Genomic DNA, 20,219 nt, shown 5'->3' with positions numbered 1-20,219 from the left:
TAAGTAAATCTGTATCCTCTTTTAAAATTTATTTAAAGTGATGCATTTCCTCCCCCCGCCCCCAGCAAAGCATTAAGTGGCCACCGTACAGTAATTTCTCTGCTGTACTTTTTTGTCTTTGCAGCCTATACACACCCACTCCAACCAGCAGTCATATACCGTATTTTTCGTCCTATAAGGCGCACTGGCCCATAGGACGCACCTCGTTTTTTGGGGGGGGGATGAATAAAAAAAATTATTTCCCCCCCCCAGCCGCGGGGCTGGGGCAGGGGCAGGGGAAGCCCGAGCTTCCCCTGACCCCAGTCCACAGAACAGGCTGCTGCCCCAAGCCTCGCGCGCCCGGCGGGACCTCCCGCCGGGCGTGCAAGGCTTGCGGACACCTGCCCGAAGCACGGGGCGTGCTCTGCAGCCCGCCCCGTGCTTCGGGCTGCATGCTGCCGCCCCAAGCCTTGCGAGCCTGCGGGAACTCCCGCCGGGCGCGCAAGGCTTGCAGATAGCTTCCTGAAGCATGGAGAGTGAGAGGGGTCGGTGCGCACCGATGCCTCTCGCTCTCCAGGCTTCAGCGAAAGCCTGCATTCACCCCATAGGACGCACACACATTGCCCCTTCATTTTTTGGAGGGGAAAAAGTGCGTCCTATAAGGCGAAAAATACGGTATTTATTCTTTTTTTGTTCCATCATCATGGCATTTAACCAGGACAGGGAACGATCTTGTCAATCACTGTATTTGGAGGGGGGGGGGAGAGAGAGAGAGAGAGAGAGAGAGAGAGAGAGAGAGAGAGAGGCAGGCGCTGGAATGCATCAAGAAGAGGATGTTCGCTGCCTCTGAAGAGATCGGAGCAGGAGCAGACAAGGAAATTAATAACAGATTTCTGGCATCTCCTCGCAATTTATGTTGGTTCTGTTTTCCACGATGCGAGACCAAGCTTGCAGCAAAGGTCCTGGATAGAATGTATTATTATAATAATAAGGAAGGGACTTTGAGGAGGAAGAGGTACAGATGGAGAAAAGGCAGGGAGCCTCATTTGGAGTTCGTTCAGGTAGCGTTGCTGAAGTCAGAGTCCCCCAATGTGGACGCTTTGCTTTAATTTTAGTCAGGTTCAATGCAGAGACTTCTGCCATGTCCCTTTGCTCGGCTATTATACTGCTTAGGAGTTTTTTTTGGCAGAAAATTCTATCCAGTCTTTCAGCCAGGAGGCTGGGGAGCCCACGAGAAGCTTTGTGAGGCACAAGAATGAGGCTGGGAGTTCGTTTGCTTGCGATGGCTCAGTTCCTGGAGCCTTGCCGTGGTGTCTGCTTAAAGGTGTTACAGGAAAATCCTTGGGCTCACTTGGATTGCCAAACAAAGACACCAGCCAAGAATATAGGAGCAAAACAGCAGCCTGTAGGCCTGATCTTTATTGTTGCAACAAGGCTTCCAACCATCACATGGAAGAAGCAGGAAGAAGCCCAGAAGAAAAGGATGCTCCTACTTTTATAAGTTTTCCCTTTTACCAAGACCCTTAGTAAGCATCATAGATATGTCACAAACAGGGAGGGTTTTTTGTCTGGCAGAAACCGGCTAATCAGGTTTGCCCCCATCTATCCCTTGCCCTCCACCTCACACCCATTGAAATGTAGGTGGGTTCCCACAAGGCAAGACACAGCAATGACAGCAAGAACCTATATCGAACTACATAACTGGGAAATGGGCAAAGCAACGGCTTATATACATTCCTGAAAGCCTGGGCCACTCCCACTCCCAACGCGATTGGCTGTCTAAACTTCTAAGCTGCAAATCACGACTCAGAGTCTAAGGGCCAATGGCAGAGGCCCAAATCCTGAAATGTTCTGTGATTGGACATCATGTATCGAATCAGAACACAGGAGCTCAGAATCCTTAGTCCAGACTCAAGCTCAGGCAAACACAGGCCACTGAATACGTAACACCCATCAAGTGAAACAATGGAAATATTTACAAATTCCTGGTTTACCCGGTCAGGTAATCAGACTTCTTTGCCCTGACCGAGAGCACAATCCATTCTTGGATGGTCTGCTATTGTCCATGGCACCCATTTGCCAGTGTTATGTACTGAAGTTCTCACCCTGGGCCAGCAGGGGGATACTGTAGATAGTTTTCACATACTTCCACATATGCAAATAAGGAATTGAAAGTGATGTTCAGTGATTGGATAGTTACAGAAAGTGGTTACTGTTGCGTTGTAGTGGAGCTCTATATAAGCAGGCTGGCTGAACCCTTCAGTTCAGTTCTGTTCTGGCCTGTGAATAAACAAGAGCTGTCTGAAGAATCGCTGTGTCGTCTGATATGTTCACCCACAACTTAACAGCCAGGATGCCAGTGATTATCTCTTGTGCAAGAGGCTGCTGTGCATGTTCCGGTAACAAGATGCACGCTCAAAAGATGGGCTTTAAGGATGGCTGCGACATCACATAAAAATCTGCTTTGCGGTGCCATTATGTTCCAGGAGTCTTTCAGAATGACTACTATCCAGGGCCTTGCCCCACCGACTTTAATCCGGCTTGCCCCCAGAATGGAAGTGAGCCTGTTTGTAATTTTCATTTATTTTAACCTGCCTTTCTAGCATTATGCCCCCACAAATAGGCACCCAAAGGAACGAGAAGCAAGTTACAGTCAAAGAATAGTCACAGCGGAACAGATGTGCTGATTGCCATGAGAAACTACTCTGGAGACACAAGCTGGTATGAATTGCAGGTCCCCTCATTTTGAAGGAAAAAGTCACCAAGCCGCTGTAAATTCTTTAGTCTCAATGCTTCAGCAGCCAGCGATTTCTTAGGAAACACATTGAGTGTTTATTCCTTTATTGTAAATGGAGCCTCACGCTGTCTACTGAGACGTAAGTCCCACTGTATTCAATGGAGCTTACTCCCAGGTAACTGGGTAAAGATTGTTCAGCCTTACACTGCAATCCTAAACAGTTTTACTCAGAACTAAGTCACACTGAGTTCAATAGAATTTACTCTCTGACATGTTCCTGATCCTTCTCACAGTTTCTTTTCTTTCTTTCTTTCTTTCTTTCTTTCTTTCTTTCTTTCTTTCTTTCTCTCTTTCTCTTTCTCTCTTTCTTTCTCTCTCTCTCTCTCTCTCTCTCTCTCTCTCTCTTTCTCTCTCTCTCTTTCTTTCTTTCTTTTTTTGGAAACTGCTCATAGCACATGTCCTGTAGGTGTCATTTCTTTTCTTTCTTTTTTAAATCATTTTTATTGGGTTGTGTTTTTTTAAAAAAACAACAACCCTCAATATCTATAGTCATTACATTACATTCAAATTTCCCCCTTCCCTGCTGACTTCCCTCAACTTCCATCCCTGGTTTATTACATCTCATATTGCATCCTGCTGTTTATATATACTTCTATATTGTCATACTATTAGGTTTCTTGTTTTTTATAAACACAATTGCAAATGTTTATTTAAATCCTGCCAATGACTCTATATTTTTTTTGTTGTTTCTGCAAATATGTTGTAAAAGTTCCCATTCTTTTTCAAAGTCACTATTGTCTTTTTCGCACAGTTTATCTGTTAACTTTGCCAACTCTGCATAGTTCATTAGCTTCTCTTCCCATTGTTCCTTTGATGGTATTTCTCCAGTCTTCCAGTTCTGTGCTATCAGAATTCAGATCCTTCTCACAGTTTCCATTATTATTATTATTATTATTATTGACACAGGTGTCGCTGTGGTCTGAACCACTGAGCCTCTTGGGCTTGCCGATCAGAAGGTCAGCGGTTCAAATCCCTGCGACGGGGTGACGTTGTTCTGTCCCAGCTCCTGCCAACCTAGCAGTTCGAAAGCACACCAGTGCAAGTAGATAAGTAGGTACCGCTGTGGCGGGAAGGTAAATGGTGTTTCCATGTGCTCTGGTTTCCGTCACAGTGCAACCCCATAGTTGCCTTTGACTGGACTTAACCGTCGAGGGGTCTTTTACCTTTTTACCTATTATTATTATTATTCTTTTCATCAGAGAAATGTTGGAGGATACATCTCTACACTTGTACAGAAATATGAAGCGAGAATCATTCTCCTTAGATTCCTGCTTCCATCTATTCATCTGAGGAAGCTCCTGTACCCAATCAGAAGCTGCAGCGGACGTTCGGGTTCCAAAGAACATTCGCAAACCAGAACACTTACCTCTGGGTTTGCGGTGTTGGGAGCCAAAACGTCCGAGTACCAAGGCATTTGGGATCCAAGGAACGACTATAATTTTCTCTTAAACCATAGCAAGCTGTAAATTTTATACCCCTCTTCCTCAATCATTCCCATGCTTCCATGTCTATATTATGAAAAATCACTCTTTTTCTTATTCATATTCTGCAGGCCCAGAGAACATGGTATCGAATGAGGCTAAAGAAATCTCCTGTGACTGGTTTCTGCGCCTTGCTCGCCTTGTCTGTGGTGGCTCTTACTAGTTTCTCTTCGACATCCCTGAACAGCTACAAGAAGTCCAATTTCCAATACCTGCCTGAGAATGAGCCTCGAGGGAAAGCTGCCCGTCCCAAGCATTTGTGGGCAACCTCTACTGTCCCCATTGCCTGGCAGGCTTGGCGTCAAAGCCGCTGGGAATGGCCCAGGCATCAGGGAAGACAAACTCTGCCAAACCCCAGCTCAGCCCGCAAGCAGAAGAGCCAGGCTGGGCGAAATCTTAGGGGTTTAAAATCAAAGGGGCAGGTGAAGAAACATGATGTCGCAGCAAAAAGCTCCGAATGCAGCAGAGAACTCCGGCGCCAAGCCTATCCCTTCCGGACTGGCCAGAAAAACATGAGAAAGTTTGGTGCCACTTTTGCCAGCGAAGATCTGAGCACAAAGAAAATGGCGGGTCAGAAACCGCAGAGGAAGTCGGCCCTGTCCTCTCATCCTTTCCGAGATGCGGAGCTTGGTGCTCTTTTATATCTCAAGAATGCCTCCACAGGCCCACGGACTTCTCCTCAGGAACAATGTAAGGCCGATGCTCAGACAGCTGGCGCCAAACATCAACACTCAGGTGTCATCAAAGCCATCACCTCAGGCGGAAAGTCGTTCCGCGGCTCGACAGGCATTGGGGGACCGATGGAAAACTCTCGCTCTCAGAACCCAGAACCATCTTCGTTTTGGGTCAGAGACGCAGAGGAGTTGCAGAAATCACAGTGGTGCAAGGAGCCCCAACCCAATGGCGTTTCTGGAAGACGAGAGGGCAGTCTGAGGTTGAGTGAAAATGCCCTTCCGTGGTTTACGCCGGACGATGTGGAGAAGATGAAACTCCTTGCCAATGGCACGGTTGTGAGCAAAGACCGAATCCCTGCCCACGGGCAAATACTCCGGGTCGTCCTTTCTCCCAGCCAAGACGCCATTTCCCACGACGGCAAAAGACTCTGTTCTGAGGGGCTGTGCGGGGTAATCAAAAGGCCCACTGACCTCTATGAGGTTCTAGCTTTCCACTTGGACAGAGTCTTGGGGCTCCACCGGAGCCTGCCTGCGGTGGCCAGGAAGTTTGGCAGTCCCCTGCTCCCTTACAAATACACCGACGGTGCCGCCAGACCCATCGTATGGTGGGCCCCCGACATACAACATCTGAATGATCCCGGGAATGACCAGAACTCCTTTGCTCTAGGGTGGCAGCAGTACCAGGAGCTGCTGAGGCAACGGTGTGGCATGGAAGATTCCAGAACAACTCTTGGGAAGGGACGATGTTTGACCGTCCTGCATTCGGAATGGGCCAAACTGGCCCTTTTTGACTTTCTCCTGCAGGTAAACCTGGTGGTGGAGCAACCTTCCTTCCTTCCTTCCTTCCTTCCTTCCTTCCTTCCTTCCTTCCTTCCTTCTCCCTTTCTTTTCCTGAACAGTGCAACTGCTAAGTCATGATAAGAGGCCGAATGGTGCTCCTTATGAGTGCAGTCATACCTTAGGGTACAGATGCTTCAGGTTGCGTTTTTTCAGGTTGCAGACCACCGAAACCCGGAAGTAGCGGAATGGGTTACTTCTGGGTTTCGGTGGTTGCGCATGCGCAGAAGCACCGAATCGCAACCCGCACATGCGCAGACGCACAGACGCGGGTTGCAAACGTGCATCCCGCACGGATCACGTTCGCAACCCGAGCATCCACTGTACAGCCGTAAATTCATTCACATGTTTTGTAAACTCTGCTTTAAAATTCATTTTAAGCCTTGGAATACCACGTGTCAATTTTCTATGAGAACACTTCTTGATGCTTCCACACCAAGGCTCCAAATCACTTAAAATTTGTGCTGCATGGTCTTTAGAATCAATTTGCGACAAATGAACATCTTTAAGTCCACCAACATTGGTTGCCTTGACTTGGCTGTTTTGCTGACAAATTTATTGACAGCTGCACGAATTATGATAGCAAGGAAGTGGAAGGGGCAAGCAGAATATAAAATGGAAGAATGGTATAAAGAGGTGTGGGATATAGCTGTTAATGATAAATTAACACGTGACATTAAGATAAGATGGGGAATAAGGAGGATAAATAATTTTGAGAAGATATGGAGGGTGTTTGTAGAATTTGTACTGTTAAAATGGAAAGGGGTCAAACCATCGCAAGAGGTGTTGAAATATTGGGAGGTTGGATAGCTACAATGGAGTGGTCTCAGTGGTGGATTGCACATTTTTATTCTTATTTATTTATGATTATTACTTTGTCAAGAAGAAGAAGAAGAAGAACCACTGGCCTGGCATGGTATAAGGCATCTTCTGATGTTCCTCTGCCATTCTGGGCAAAGATTTTGATTTAAGTGCACTGACCTGTAGAGATTCGCTCATGCAGAGAACCAAGCCGTATTCTCCCGATGGCTTGTGTTCCTTTGCAGAGCCCTTTAGAAATCCCACCAAGACGAGAGAGCTTTTCCATTATTAAATGTGAGCACAAGACTTTCCCATAATCTTATTATTTGCAGCTCTCTTAATATATGGCTCTTTCACGTGTTTTCCCAAAGACCAGCTGCGCTCGTTGGAAATCCATCCTAAACTGCAGAGAGAAAGACTATTACTGTTGGTTGTGGGTTTGAATGCTTTTTTTTTAACACCTTGAGTTGCTGATATAATTCCGATTGCTCTGTGAACAGCTCTCCACAGGAATAAGGGTTCATTGCCAAGAAAAATCTCAGAGAGAGAGAGAGAGAGAGAGAGAGAGAGAGAGAGAGAGAGAGAGAATCGTGTGCTGTGGATGATTTTTTAAAAAACGACAACAAAGCAGATGCTATTTTCAGGACTTGATTTGAAATACCTGGCAGTTCTCACAGCCCCCGTTTCCATACGAGATTGTGCTACAGGTGTGTAGCGCAGGCGTACACACGCTTCGACAAACTTATCCTCCAAAAACTGCAGCGCAAAACACACCAATAGACTTATTTTTCTTTCACGGCCCAAATTATCCCTTTCTGCTTTTCTCTGTAACTTTGTGGCTGGGAAAGGGGGTGCGAGGTTTCGAGCTGAAAAGCAGACAGAAGGGAAAGAGTTAAGTATCTCCCCCTGACTTCCCACTGCTGGAACCAGCAGCATAACACCGGGAACGCTCTTAAATGCAACTTCTATGTTAACATCTAGTTTGGACCCCAATCCCCAATGAACCTGTCAAGTTTTGTTGAAGTAAACAGAGATGGCCAGGCTATCTGGGCAGTTAATATGCAGCAACCGGAGTTTGGCATCATTGCAAAATTTCTTCAACATATTTGCTTCTTCCAGGTACAAACATTTTTTTTGTTTGCTTGGCTTGTGTGTGTATTTTAATACTTATTTTGGCAGGTACTAGGGTTATAGAGATAAAGAGCTGTGTGAAGTGTGGAATGCAAGGGAGAACAAGGCTTTATTCTTTAAAGAAGAAAAACCTTACAGAGGCATTGTAAGAGAGATTGGCTCCAAGGGTAGATCTATGCTCGTAGTTTTTAATGTTAAGGAATGGTTTTGATAACATATATGGACACATGACATCCTATTTTCAATGTTCTTAATGTGTTATTATAGGGACGTGGGTGGCGCTGTGGTCTAAACCACAGAGCCTAGGGCTTGCCGATCGGAAGGTTGGCAGTTTGAATCTCTGCGACGGGGTGAGCTCCTGTTGCTCAGTCCCTGCTCTTGCCCACCTAGCAGTTCGAAAGCATGTCAAGTTCAAGTAGATAAATAGGTACCGCTCCGGCGGGAAGGTAAATGGCGTTTTCGTGCGCTGCTCTGGTTCGCCAGAAGCGGCTTAGTCATGCTGGCCACATGATACGGAAGCTGTACGCCGGCTCCCTCGGCCTGTAGAGCAAGGTGAGCGCACAACCCCAGAGTCGTCCGCAACTGGACCTAATGGTCAGGGGTACCTTTAGCTTTTAATGTGTTATTAAAATATGACACTGGAGGGCGCTGTTGAGCAGCCAGCAACAGGGAGACAGTGTTTCGACTGGGGCTGGGGCGGAAACCAAGGTAAAAAATACATAAGGAATTGGGAAAATGTTTGAAAGTACTTTCCCCCAAAAAACCAGAGTCCTTTCTGTTGTCAGCTTCCTATGTTCCCGATAGAGCCAGTAAATACATATTACCTTCCCCCCGCTCCCCGTCCTGTCCAAACTTAAGAACAATATACAGAACCATGGAGGGATGGATGCAAGAGCGGTGATTTCAATGCCACCAACTGTGTAATGGTGGCTCTAGGATAATTTTTGGAAGGTATCAGTATTTTCCCTGACAACCTCAGAAGGCGAGAAATCTGAACCATCATTAAACGGCTGCCAACTCTCACACTTTCAGATATTCCGCTAACGCGCCATCTGCTGAAATGGTGTGACTTATCGGTACAGTGAAAAAGAGAACAAACGGTGCTTTCTCATGTTACGAAATCGCCCGAGAAATCAACGCCTCACTTAAACTGCACAAGTTGGAGCATGCAGTTCAAACCAGGCTCGAGGCGGCTTGCAACATGAAACAAATACCGAACTGCTGCATCGCAAAAGGAGTCACAAACAATAAATGTAGCATTTTTAAAAACTATGCAACCAAACACAACCGTTTCTGCATGAGTCGCAACAAAATCTGAAATAAAGATGAAGAAAACCAAGAGCGGCGACAGCAACGACCCCCACCCAAGGGTGCCAACTTGAGTAAAATATTGGGGGTGGTAGGAAAGGCCAGCCCAGCACAGCCCAATCGCAAGATGTGGTACCCACCCACTCTTTGAATGGCAATGCTCATAAACTTTGGGGAGAGCCCCCTCAAATACTCCTCAGCCCCTAGGAGTTGGCTCCTGACCCCCACCCCACATAACCCACAAAAACAACACCCCCAGCCCCAGAGTCTTTTCAGCAGCCTCCGCTTTTGTAGTTGGAGTCAGTCAGAGACTCCAGATGAGGTCTTCCAGGACTCACAGCCAAGATGGCCTGGCCTGTCCAGCAGCCTCCAACCTTACCAGACAATTGCTTTTTCAGAATGGGTGGTAGCCAAGCCCCCTCATTCCTACTGACATTTCTAAACTGGGCAATGTTTCTTTCTTTGCCGTCCAGGCTTGAACTCAGCTGGTTGCAAAGGGGGGGGGGAGGAGTAACTGAAATATACTCAGAGTCGAGTGTGAATTTCATATTCTTTATTCAGCTCATACAGTGGTGCCCCGCAAGACGAATGCCTCGCAAGACGAAAAACTCGCTAGACGAAAGGGTTTTCCGTTTTTTGAGTCGTTCTGCAAGACGAATTTCCCTATGGGCTTGCTTTGCAAGACGAAATGTCTTGCGAGTTCTTGCAAGTTTGTTTCCTTTTTCTTAAAGCCGCTAATAGCCGTGCTTCGCAAGACGAAAAAACCGCAAGACGAAGAGACTTGCGGAACGGATTAATTTCATCTTGCGAGGCACCACTGTAGTAGCAATGAATGAAACTTTTCCCCAAACGTCTAGCTATATATATATTATTTACACAATGGGCCCCTTGTGATTGGCTAATTCTGGGCTGCTCCTGTAGGCCAATCAGGTTGCGGATTCACTTCCTCCAGAAGCCTGATTGGCTGCTCCTGCAGGCCAATCAGGTTGCTGATTCACTTAATCCAAGAGCCTGATTGGCTGCTCTTGCAGACCAATCAGGTTGCTGATTCACTTCCACCTGGAGCTGGATTGGGTGGCTTCTGCGGACCAATCAGACTGCTGCATTCCGGATCCTATTGTTCTAGGATTCAGCTCAGTACATAACAGTAACCATGGCTTGAATTCAACCGGGGGGGGGGGGAGGAAGAACCGGGAGCTTGCTCCACTGCACTCCTGAGTTTTCCTTGGCATCGGAAACTTGGCACCTTTGGAATTTGATGCCTTTTTCTGTTGCTGTGCAGGGTCTCTGAAAGTAGTGGCCCATCTGGCAAAGCACAGGCTTCAGTGTGTGCTCCTCATTCTTTCTTTTAGCCAACATCTTCCATCATCAGACATCATATATGACACCAGGCCTGGGAAAGGTGGATGTGCTATGCTCTAAAGAGCCTGGTAGGCCAACCCCTCACAGTCTGGTGTGCCTCTAGAGTAGGGATCAGCAAGGTTTACCTCGCGTGGGCCGGTTTACTCCAGCAGAGATCCCTCTGGGGGCCAGATCATGTGCGCATGTCCACAATTTCTGGTGCCTGCATTTGCGCAGACACAATTTCCGGTGCCTACGTCTGGACAGACGCGATTTTCGGTGCCGGTGCCTGCGCGGATGCAATTTCCGGCGCCACAGAAGTGAGTCCCCGTGCTGCGCTGTGGCGGTTTAGCGCAGCGAGCGGAGACTCGCCGTGCGGGCGGCTAGCTTCGAGGGCAGCTCATGCGCTGGTTAAATGACCCCCGTGGCCCGCTTGTGGCTCATGGGCCTTAGGTTGCCGACCCCTGATCTAGAGGTGCCCATCACCAGTGTCGTAGCGTGGGTTGCTGGCTCTAGGCATGTTATGTACTGAAGTTCTCACCCTGGGCCAGCAGGGGGATACTGTAGATAGTTATGCAAATGAAGGGTCGAAAGTGACGTTCAGTGATTGGATAGTTTTAGAAAGTTGCTACAGTAACGTTGTACTGGAGCTCTATATAAGCAGGCTGACTGAGCCCTTCAGTTCAGTTCTGTTCTGGCCTCTGAATAGACAAGAGCTGTTTGAAGAATCGCTGTGTCGTCTGATATGTTCACCCACAACTTAACAAGGCAAGTGTTGTGCTTCCCTGGTGGACTGGACAGTGGCTAGTCCTTTCGCTGGCCAGCATCTAATCAAGGGAGTCTCTCCTTGCAAACTAGCCCCAACCTGGGAGCAGAGATAAGGCAGAGAAAAGCGAAGCCAGGAGTGCTGCTGTGTCACCTTGGCCCCCCCGTCCTCGCCTTCTTCTTCCTCCCTCCCTCCTCGGTGGGTGGTGGCAGCGCCCTCCCTCTTGGCCAGCCCAAGGTCAGGTTGTGCGTGGGCATCCCTTCTCTGGCCACGAGCAGGAGGTGCCCCCATCCCAGCCCCAAAGGCTCGTCCCATTCGCTGCTTGCCTCCCTGCGGCTCCGACCTCAATTTGGGATTCTGTCCTGGGGCACCCGGGGCCACGGTCCCCCCATGCTATGCCATTGCCAGTCACTGAAGTAAATCATGTAAAGATCAGGCTGTAAGTGCGGAAAGTACTTGCCTAATAATAATAATAATAATAATAATAATTTATAATTTGTACCAGGCCCATCTGGCTGGGTTTCTCCAGCCACTCTGGGTGGCTTCCAACAAAGATTAAAAATACATTAAAACATCAGTCATTAAAAACTTCCCTAAACAGGGCTGCCTTCAGATGTCTTCTAAAAGCAAGATACAGTAGTTCCTCGGGTTACAGATGTTTCAGGTTACAGAAGCTTCAAGTTACAGACTTCACTAACCCAGAAATAGTACCTCAGGTTAAGAACTTTGCTTCAGGGATGAGAACAGAAATCATGCGGCGGCAGCAGGAGGCCCCATTAGCTAAAGTGGTACCTCAGGTTAACAAGAGTTTCAGGTTAAGAACGGACCTCCAGAACAAATTAAGTTCTTAACCCGAGGAACCACTGTAGTAGTTTATCTCTTTGACATCTGATGGGAGGGCCTTCCACAGGGTGGGTGCCACTACCGAGAAGACCCTCTGCCTGGTTCCGATTGACATTCTTGTTTTATAGATGGGGCTGAAAGAGTAACTAAACTGGGCAGTTATGATCGATGGGGAATTTGGCTCCAGATCCTAGGTTACTCTGCAGCCCAGTAGACCACACAGTCTCCAAGGAGAAACAACCTAGAGATTGTCTGCCAACTGCCAGCAAATATTTGTCTTCCGTACAAGGAAAGGTCTCTGTCTGACATTACAGATACAGAATTCTTACGCCTCTGAATGTTCCGCATCTCCTGCAGGTCCACGACCGCCTGGATCGATACTGCTGTGGCTTTCAGCCAGATCCTTCTGAGCCCTGTGTTCAGGAACTGCTCCACGAGAAGTGCCAAAATCCTGCCGAGCTGGTCTTGGTTCATATCTTGGTATGCCACTTCACTGTGAATTGAGTTTGTTTCTGTCCTAACACTTTTTAAAGATATAAAAATATTTTTATTCATTTTTAACAGTTAATGTCACAAATAAATCATAATTATATACACATAGGATTCTCTGAATGCCTGGACTTCCCTTCACCCCTCCATGGTTTCCATAGTTATTCTTTTCCAACTGCATCATATAATGTTCTCCATATTTTCTTAACTCTCAGTTATCACCATAGTTCTTGTCACATTGCAAGTGTTTTTTTTAAAATCCTGCCAATGTTTTTAATTGTTCACAGTGTTATTTTAAAATAGATTTAAAAAATTGTCCAGTAGCACCTTAGAGACCAACTAATCTTGTTCTTCGTATAAGCTTTCATGTGCATGCATACTTCTTCAGATACGAAAGCTTATACCTAGAACAAACAGTTGGTCTCTAAGGTGCTACCAGACAATTTTTTTATTTTTTTATATATTTTGACTGCATCAGACCAACACAGCTACCTACCTGGAACTAGTGTTCTTTTAAGTAACATAAATTTTCGCCATTCTTTATTAAATTTATTATCCTTTTAATCTCTGATCTTCCTGGTCATTTTTGCCGTTTTAGCATAGTCCATCATCTTCATCAGCCATTCTTCTCTTGTAGGTATTTTGTCTTCCTTCCATCTTTGGGCTAATAACATCCACACAGCTGTCGTAGTGTACATAAACAGTCTTTTCTGTTTCCCCCCACAAAAGTTATTTTAAACATTTTTTTCAACTCATTGTAAATCATTTCCCAATATGCTTTTGTCATCTTGCACATCCACCACATGTGGTAGAATGTGCCTTCCTTCTCTTTACGCTTCCAACATACATTTGTAGCAGTTCTATACATTTTTGCTAGTTTAGTAGGAGCCAGTTACCAATGATACATTGTTTTCATAGAATTTTCTTTCAATGTGCAGCATGCTGTGAATTTTAAAACCTCCCTCCATAATTTCTCCCATGATGAAAGTTGTATATTATGTCCAATATCCTTTGCCCATTGTATCATTACTGAGCTTCTGTTCTAACACTTGGTGATTTGTGGACTAGCCTGGCGATGCATTCTTGCTTCTTACTAAAACTTTTCCCCTGGCCCTAAATGTCAAAGTAAACATTTTGGATGAAAGAAAATAGGAATGAAAGAAGATGAAGTATGAAGTCTCTTGGGGGAAGTGAGAGACTTCTGCGGCTAAGAACCACTTCGCATTTAGTAATGTAGGCGTAATTGCTTTGTGGAGGATATTGCCACACACATAAAAATGTCCATATAGCACCGAGGTGTAGGGTAAACATGCCAACATTTCCCAAAATGTTCTGTAACAGACTGTTCACATTCATGTACCTGTGTCCTGAGAGCCAGTGTGGTGTAGTGGTTAAGAGCGGTAGACTCGTAATCTGGTGAACCGGGTTCGCGTCTTCGCTCCTCCACATACAGCTGCTGGGTGACCTTGGGCTAGTCACACTTCTTTGAAGTCTCTCAGCCCCACTCACCTCACAGAGTGTTTGTTGTGGGGGAGGAAGGGAAAGGAGAATGTTAGCCGCTTTGAGACTACTGAAGGGAAGTGATAAAGCGGGATATCAAATCCAAACTCTTCTTCTCTTCTTCTTACTGCCAAGTTGATTCTTCTTTTCCAGATCCGGAGGAGCAAGCCTTCACACTTAGTATTTATTGACAACGCAGGCAGACCAGGCCATCCAGATGCAAAACTGAACTTCAGGCTGCTGCAAGGCATAGACGGGTAAGATGGGCATTGGCGAGTATTACCTGTGGGCTGTATATATTCAATAACATTTCCTCTCCATGGTGCTCAAAATATTGATGATAAAACTAGGACAGCCCTGTTCCTTTTGAGCAGGAGATGGTTTAGCGAGTATCCTTTCTTATTTAAGAAATAATAATCTGGAGGTCAGAAATGAGAAACAAGTCGCTTTAATGTTTATAGACGCAGAAAAGGCCTTTGATAATATTTCATGGGCCTTTATGAAGAAAATGACAGAAATGATGAATTTTGGAGAGGCTTTTGGTAAAAGTATTGAGGCAATTTATTCAGAACAACTAGCTATGCTGATTGTGAACAATGGGATTACGGAAAAATGTAAAACAATGAAGGGGAGAAGGCAAGGATGTCCCCTGTCACAGTTATTATTTATATTAGTATTAGAGACCCTGGCAAAAAATATACGAGCAGATGATACAAAAAAAGGAATAATGGTAGGAAATAAAACATATAAATTAAAAGCTTTTGCAGATGACCTTGTGATTACAGTAGAAGATCCTAAGTACAGTTTACTGAAAGTGTTGGAGAGGATCCAGGAATTTGGACAGTAGCAGGAATCAAATTAAATAAAAATAAAAATAAGATATTGATGAAAAATATGACAAAACAACGTAAAAAAGATCTACAACAAGTTTCCGACTTATGTTTATATATAAAAGTTAAATACTTGGGGTATGACTAACAGCTAAAAATATTAACTTATGTAAAGATAATTATATAAATATCTGGAAAGAAATAAAGAGAAATTTAGAGATTTGGGGTAGGATGAAATTAATCCTTCAATGAATATTGGGCAGAAAAGAAATAGATCCCAGGGAGCAGAAGTTGGGTTGCTTCATATGCTGCCTTCATGCACAAATATTTTAGAATATGGGATTCTGTCTATAAAAAACACAACTTTTAATTTTTTTGGTCAGGTTTCCTGAGACAGCTGTGACTGTGCTCAAGTCAGGATGTTTGCAAAACCTGCTTTTGCAATCTCTGTATGTCGATGAGGAATTCTGGGGAAACCAGGGTGGACGTGAAGGAATGAAGCAATGGCTCCAAACCATCGACAGGAGAGGACAGATTTTGCTTATGTATATTCAGGAGCACAACTTAACGGTCACAAAAGAATCCTCGCATTAGTCTTTCTTGACAAGGGTGACACGCTCACCTGCAACAAAAAGGAGCTTTGAGCTTTGTGAAAATACCTCTCTGCCCAGATCTGCCAGCAGACACACAGGCCTTTGACTGGCTATGTAACTTCTGTCATATGTGAATTCTGAAAATAAAGCTAATTTTTAAAAAAGAAATGTGTGGCAAAATGGGTCTGTTGTATTTATATTTGAGGAATCATCCCACATCACCTTTTCTGTTTTGTAGTGTATGGTTCTTCCACATATCACTGTTAAATAGTTTGTGGAAAGGCAACCTCTGGACCCGATGCCAACCCAGTTGTGCTTTCTGACATGCAACGAGATGAAGATGAATATTGCCATCCCTTTGAGGTCCATCTAGTAGGGTCAGTGGGTACCACATGAGCACCAGAGGATGCATTTTCATCCCGATGTCCTTTCACTTCCCTTGAAGGTGGAAACTTCCATTGCTAGGTGGGTGTGAAACAGACAGCTCCTACTGTCAGAAAGTTTTTCTGAATGTTTAGTCGGAATCTCATATCTTGCAACTTGAAGCCATTGGTTCAAGTCCTGCCCTCCAGAGCGGGAGAAAACAAGCATGCTCCCTCTTCCATGTGACAGCCCTTAAGATATTTGAAGATGGCTATCATGTCTTCTCTCAGCCTCCTCTTTTCCAGGCTAAACACACCCAGCTCCTTCAAGCGCTCCTCATAAGGCTTTGTTTCCAGACCCTTGATCATCTTGGTTGCTCTCCTCTGCTGACATTTGTTCTGAGACGTATTTATATGGAAGTATATTATTATTATTTTCATAACCCTCCTTCCTGGCTTCCTCACATCTCCCTTTTCCGTGTTCCCTTTTGCACAATCGTATTCAGCAGTGCCTTACCCTCTTTCAAATCTTATTCTATATTATACATTTCAACCTATTATGTCTCCAATTTTTCCCTTTATATCATTTTGTTTAGATTTGACATAATGTTAATCTATCTTTTTCACCCTTGTTCTTTTGAAACAATTTTTTACATATTCCTTTTAACTATGTCACTGATGCCATATTGTCTTTATATCCTGCATCATTTTAACATTCAAACATTTTACAATGTTTTTGCAAGTAGTCTTTAAATTTCTTCCAGTCCAGTCCTCTTCCACTAACTCTTCTCCCAGGTCTCGGATTCTGCCAGTCACTTCTGCCAATTCCATGTAGTCTCTCCTTATCTTTTTTTTATATCCCACAAAGCAGAGAGTATGGATTATTTGTGGTGGTGGTGGTTGTTGTTTAGTCATGTCCGACTCTTTGTGACCCACAGGTACACAAACACCACACTTAAAACATTCAGCATAGAGTAATACAATCCTACATATTCATATCCGATATACAGTGGTGCCTCGCAAGACGAAAAGAATCCGTTCCGCGATTCTTTTCTTCTAGCGGTTTTTTCATCTTGCGAAGCAACCCCATTGGCGGCTAAGCGGATTAGCGCTATTAGCGATTTAGTGCTATTAGCGGCTTAGCGGGCTTAGCGGCTAAGCTGTTAAAAGGCTATTAACAGTTTAGCCGCTTTGAAAAAGGGGGGGGGAAGCGGGGGGGGGGAATGGCGAGACTCGCAAGACGTTTTCGTCTTGCGAAGCAAGCCCATAGGGAACTTCGTCTTACGAAGCGCCTCCGCGACGGAAAACCCTTTCGTCTTGCGGGTTTTTCGTCTTGCGAGGCATTCGTCTTGCGGGGCACCACTGTAAATACAATATAATGCAAGTAATATATATTAAAAAGAGCACAAGATACGATTACAAGGAAGAGCATATGCAACAGAAAGCTAATGCATTCATAAAGCTATTCTCCAAATCAGTGATACATAACTTATAATTAATGCATTCTGCCGCTGGATTTCATTTCCTAATATGAAACTATATTTTTTGCATTGATCTTCCTAATGCTGTTAATTTCACAATCTATAGTTGGTCTCAGATGTTTTGGATTAATTTTGTCCAGCTGGTTCCCCCCCCCCCTCAAGTCTTTGTGAGCAATATGCGTTTGTTACAAAATAGGTTCTGGTTTATCTAGCGGAGCGGCCGTTTTTACACGCTGCAGCCAACGAACGCAAGGTGGGATCCAGTTTAGGATATAATTAACTGATTGTCTCTCTTATCAGTTTCCAAAATGTACCGTATTTTTTGCTCTATAAGACTCACTTTTTCCCTCCTAAAAAGTAAGGGGAAATGTGTGTGCGTCTTATGGAGCGAATGCAGGCTGTGCAGCTATCCCAGAAGCCAGAACAGGAAGAGGGATCGGTGCTTTCACTGCGCAGCGATCCCTCTTGCTGTTCTGGCTTCTGAGATTCAGAATATTTTTTTTCTTGTTTTCCTCTTCCAAAAACTAGGTGCATCTTATGGTCTGGTGCGTCTTATAGAGCGAAAAATACGGTGATGGCTTTCTGACACAACCACCACATATAGACAAACTCACCTTTCATGTCTCATCGAGTTTAACCAGTGATGTGCCATGGTTAGACTGTTGGACTAGGACCCGGGAGATCCGGGTTCAAATTCTCACTCAGCTGTCAAGCTTTCCTTGTGGGGAGCTACTTCTCCCCCACCCTCCTCTCTCAACTATCGTGTAGATAACTATGTTCAAAATTGGGGCTTCTGGGCTACACTGACACAAAATTGTGTGTTTCTAGAGACTCAGAACATCTTGCTCTCTAAGGGACAGGGCCTGGCACTCCCAGACTGCAGCTCTGCAGATGGTTGCCTTAAGCCACCTGAAACTGCAGGGAACTGCCGGGGAAAACATGAAAACCTTGCCCTGGTTTGCTCCTCCTTGGAGTCAGGATGAGGAAAAGGGGCGAGGAGAAAAAAAGGAAAGGAAAGAAGTGAGAGGCACATACATGAAGCAGGAGAGCAGAAATCGGGTGAACTGTGTCCTGTATTGAATCAATACAGGACATAGCCTTTTACATTGAAATAAGGGACAATCCTGTATTATAAAAAACGTAAAAAGGCAAAGGACCCCTGGACGGTTAGGTCCAGTCAAAGGCAACTATGGGGTTGCTCATCTTGCTTTCAGGCCGAGGGAGCCGGCGTTTGTCCACAGACAGCTTTCCGGGTCACGTGTCCAGAATGACTAAACTGCTTCTGGTGCAACGGGACACCATGACAGAAACCAGAGCGCACGGAAACGCCGTTTCTCTTCCCGCCGCAGTGGTACCTATTTATCTACTTGTACTGGTGTGCTTTCGAACTGCTAGGTTGGCAGGAGCTGGGACAGAGTAACGGGAGCTCACTCCGTCGCGGGGATTCGAACCGCCACCCTTCTGATCGGCAAGCCTAAGAGGCTCGGTGGTTTAGACCACAGCACCACCCGAATCCCTAATCCTGCATTATTCAGGACGGGTGGCAACCCTAACCTAAACATTACCATATGCAAACTCACATCAAGGGCATGTGCCCATCAATGATTCTGGCCAGCAAGCTTTCGCACAACTGGTAAAATCTTTCTAGAAATTCCATTTCTTTCACAATCACATGGCTAGGGGAGCCTTGTCAAAAAAAGAAGGGGTGGGGAAAGGCTGGATTTTAGAGATTCCTGAGTAGCGACAGTAAAAATGGACTTGGCAGCTCAAACTGATCTGCTTTGATCATGCTGTTCTGCGCTTGAACCCTCCCTCTTTGTGTGCTCCTGGGTGTAGCAAATCACATCGGCATCCGGTCAACTGAAACAGCCAGCTTGCATCTCCTCTGTCTGTCATCTCCAGACTGAAAGAGCAGGCGATGACAACTTTGAAAAGCCCCAATTTTTTTGGATTGCACCTTTTTGTAGTATCATTTCTTTTTATATTACGTTTTCCTAAAGTGTTCCTGCCTTTTCGTCAGCCGCAGCTGGTTGCCATGGAGATGATTAAGATGACTTATCACGGGAGGCAGGCGGAAGAACCTTCAGAAAATAAATATCCTATTTTCATGTAAATCATCTCTGGTCATGATAATGAGACAGGGGACAAGGTGAGAATGGGGAAATTTGACACTGTCAACACTGTCATTGCTGCGTCAAATGACAGCCAATGTTCTCCATTAAGGTGTTGACGTTCCATTAAAAGTCCGAAGGGCTATTCGGGTGGTGGGTGAATATTATCCCCCCAGCATCAATATCCTATTAAAGGAAAGGTTGAGAGCACAAGGAGAAGGGGACGACAGAGGACGAGATAGTTGGATAGTGTTCTCGAAGCTACCAGCATGAGTTGGACCAAACTGTGTGAGGCAGTGGAAGACAGGAGTGCCTGGCATGCTCTGGTCCATGGGGTCACGAAGAGTCGGACACAGCTAAACGACTAAACAACAACAATTAAAGCTCTGCCCAAGGCATGATGGATAACAGCAACAACCTGGGGAAAGGAAGACATAACATCTTAAAAGGACAGGAAGAAAACCATGGACAGAATAATTGCCACACACAGGAAGAACAATCATATCGTTTTGAGTTCCTCGCTTGCAGTTTTATAAATCATTAAATGTGTCAACACAAATAGAAGCTATTAATATTGCAGTTTTTGTATAAGGGGTTATTATAATGACTGGAATGTAATGGAAATTAATAGGATTCTGGAACGCAGAAATAAAGAAAATCATCAAATCTAGTGTGTCGGGCCCCCCACTTTATCTAAATTAAATACAGTGATATCTCGGGTTATGTACTTAATTCGTTCCGGAGGTCCATTCTTAACCTGAAACTGTTCTTAACCTGAGGTACCACTTTAGCTAATGGGGCCTCCAGCTGCCGCCGCGCCGCCGGAGCACAGTTTCTGTTCTCATTCTGAAGCAAAGTTCTTAACCTGAGGTACTATTTCTGGGTTAGCGGAGTC

General features: G+C 45.2%; 1 protein-coding gene across 3 annotated transcripts in view; it reads left to right on the top strand.

Annotated features, from left to right (window-relative positions):
• GASK1A (golgi associated kinase 1A) overlaps positions 1 to 15,538 on the top strand; it is a 29,230-nt gene extending 13,692 nt beyond the window's left edge. The window contains exons 2-6 of one of the 3 annotated variants that reach the window (XM_077916356.1): positions 2,583 to 2,700; positions 4,329 to 5,735; positions 12,316 to 12,438; positions 14,101 to 14,204; positions 15,161 to 15,538. In XM_077916356.1, coding sequence (XP_077772482.1) covers positions 4,350 to 5,735; positions 12,316 to 12,438; positions 14,101 to 14,204; positions 15,161 to 15,371 — 1,824 coding nt within the window. In that variant the 5' untranslated portion in view covers positions 2,583 to 2,700; positions 4,329 to 4,349 and the 3' untranslated portion in view covers positions 15,372 to 15,538. The remainder of the gene's footprint in view (positions 1 to 2,582; positions 2,701 to 4,328; positions 5,736 to 12,315; positions 12,439 to 14,100; positions 14,205 to 15,160) is intronic. The other 2 variants (XM_077916355.1, XM_077916357.1) reach the window with 2 other exon arrangements.
• The last annotated feature ends 4,681 nt before the right edge of the window (positions 15,539 to 20,219 follow it).

Source organism: Podarcis muralis, chromosome 12, assembly GCF_964188315.1.
Source record: "Podarcis muralis chromosome 12, rPodMur119.hap1.1, whole genome shotgun sequence".
In the NCBI taxonomy this organism is placed as follows: Eukaryota; Metazoa; Chordata; class Lepidosauria; order Squamata; family Lacertidae; genus Podarcis; species Podarcis muralis.
This window is presented reverse-complemented; position numbering and strand designations above follow the sequence as displayed.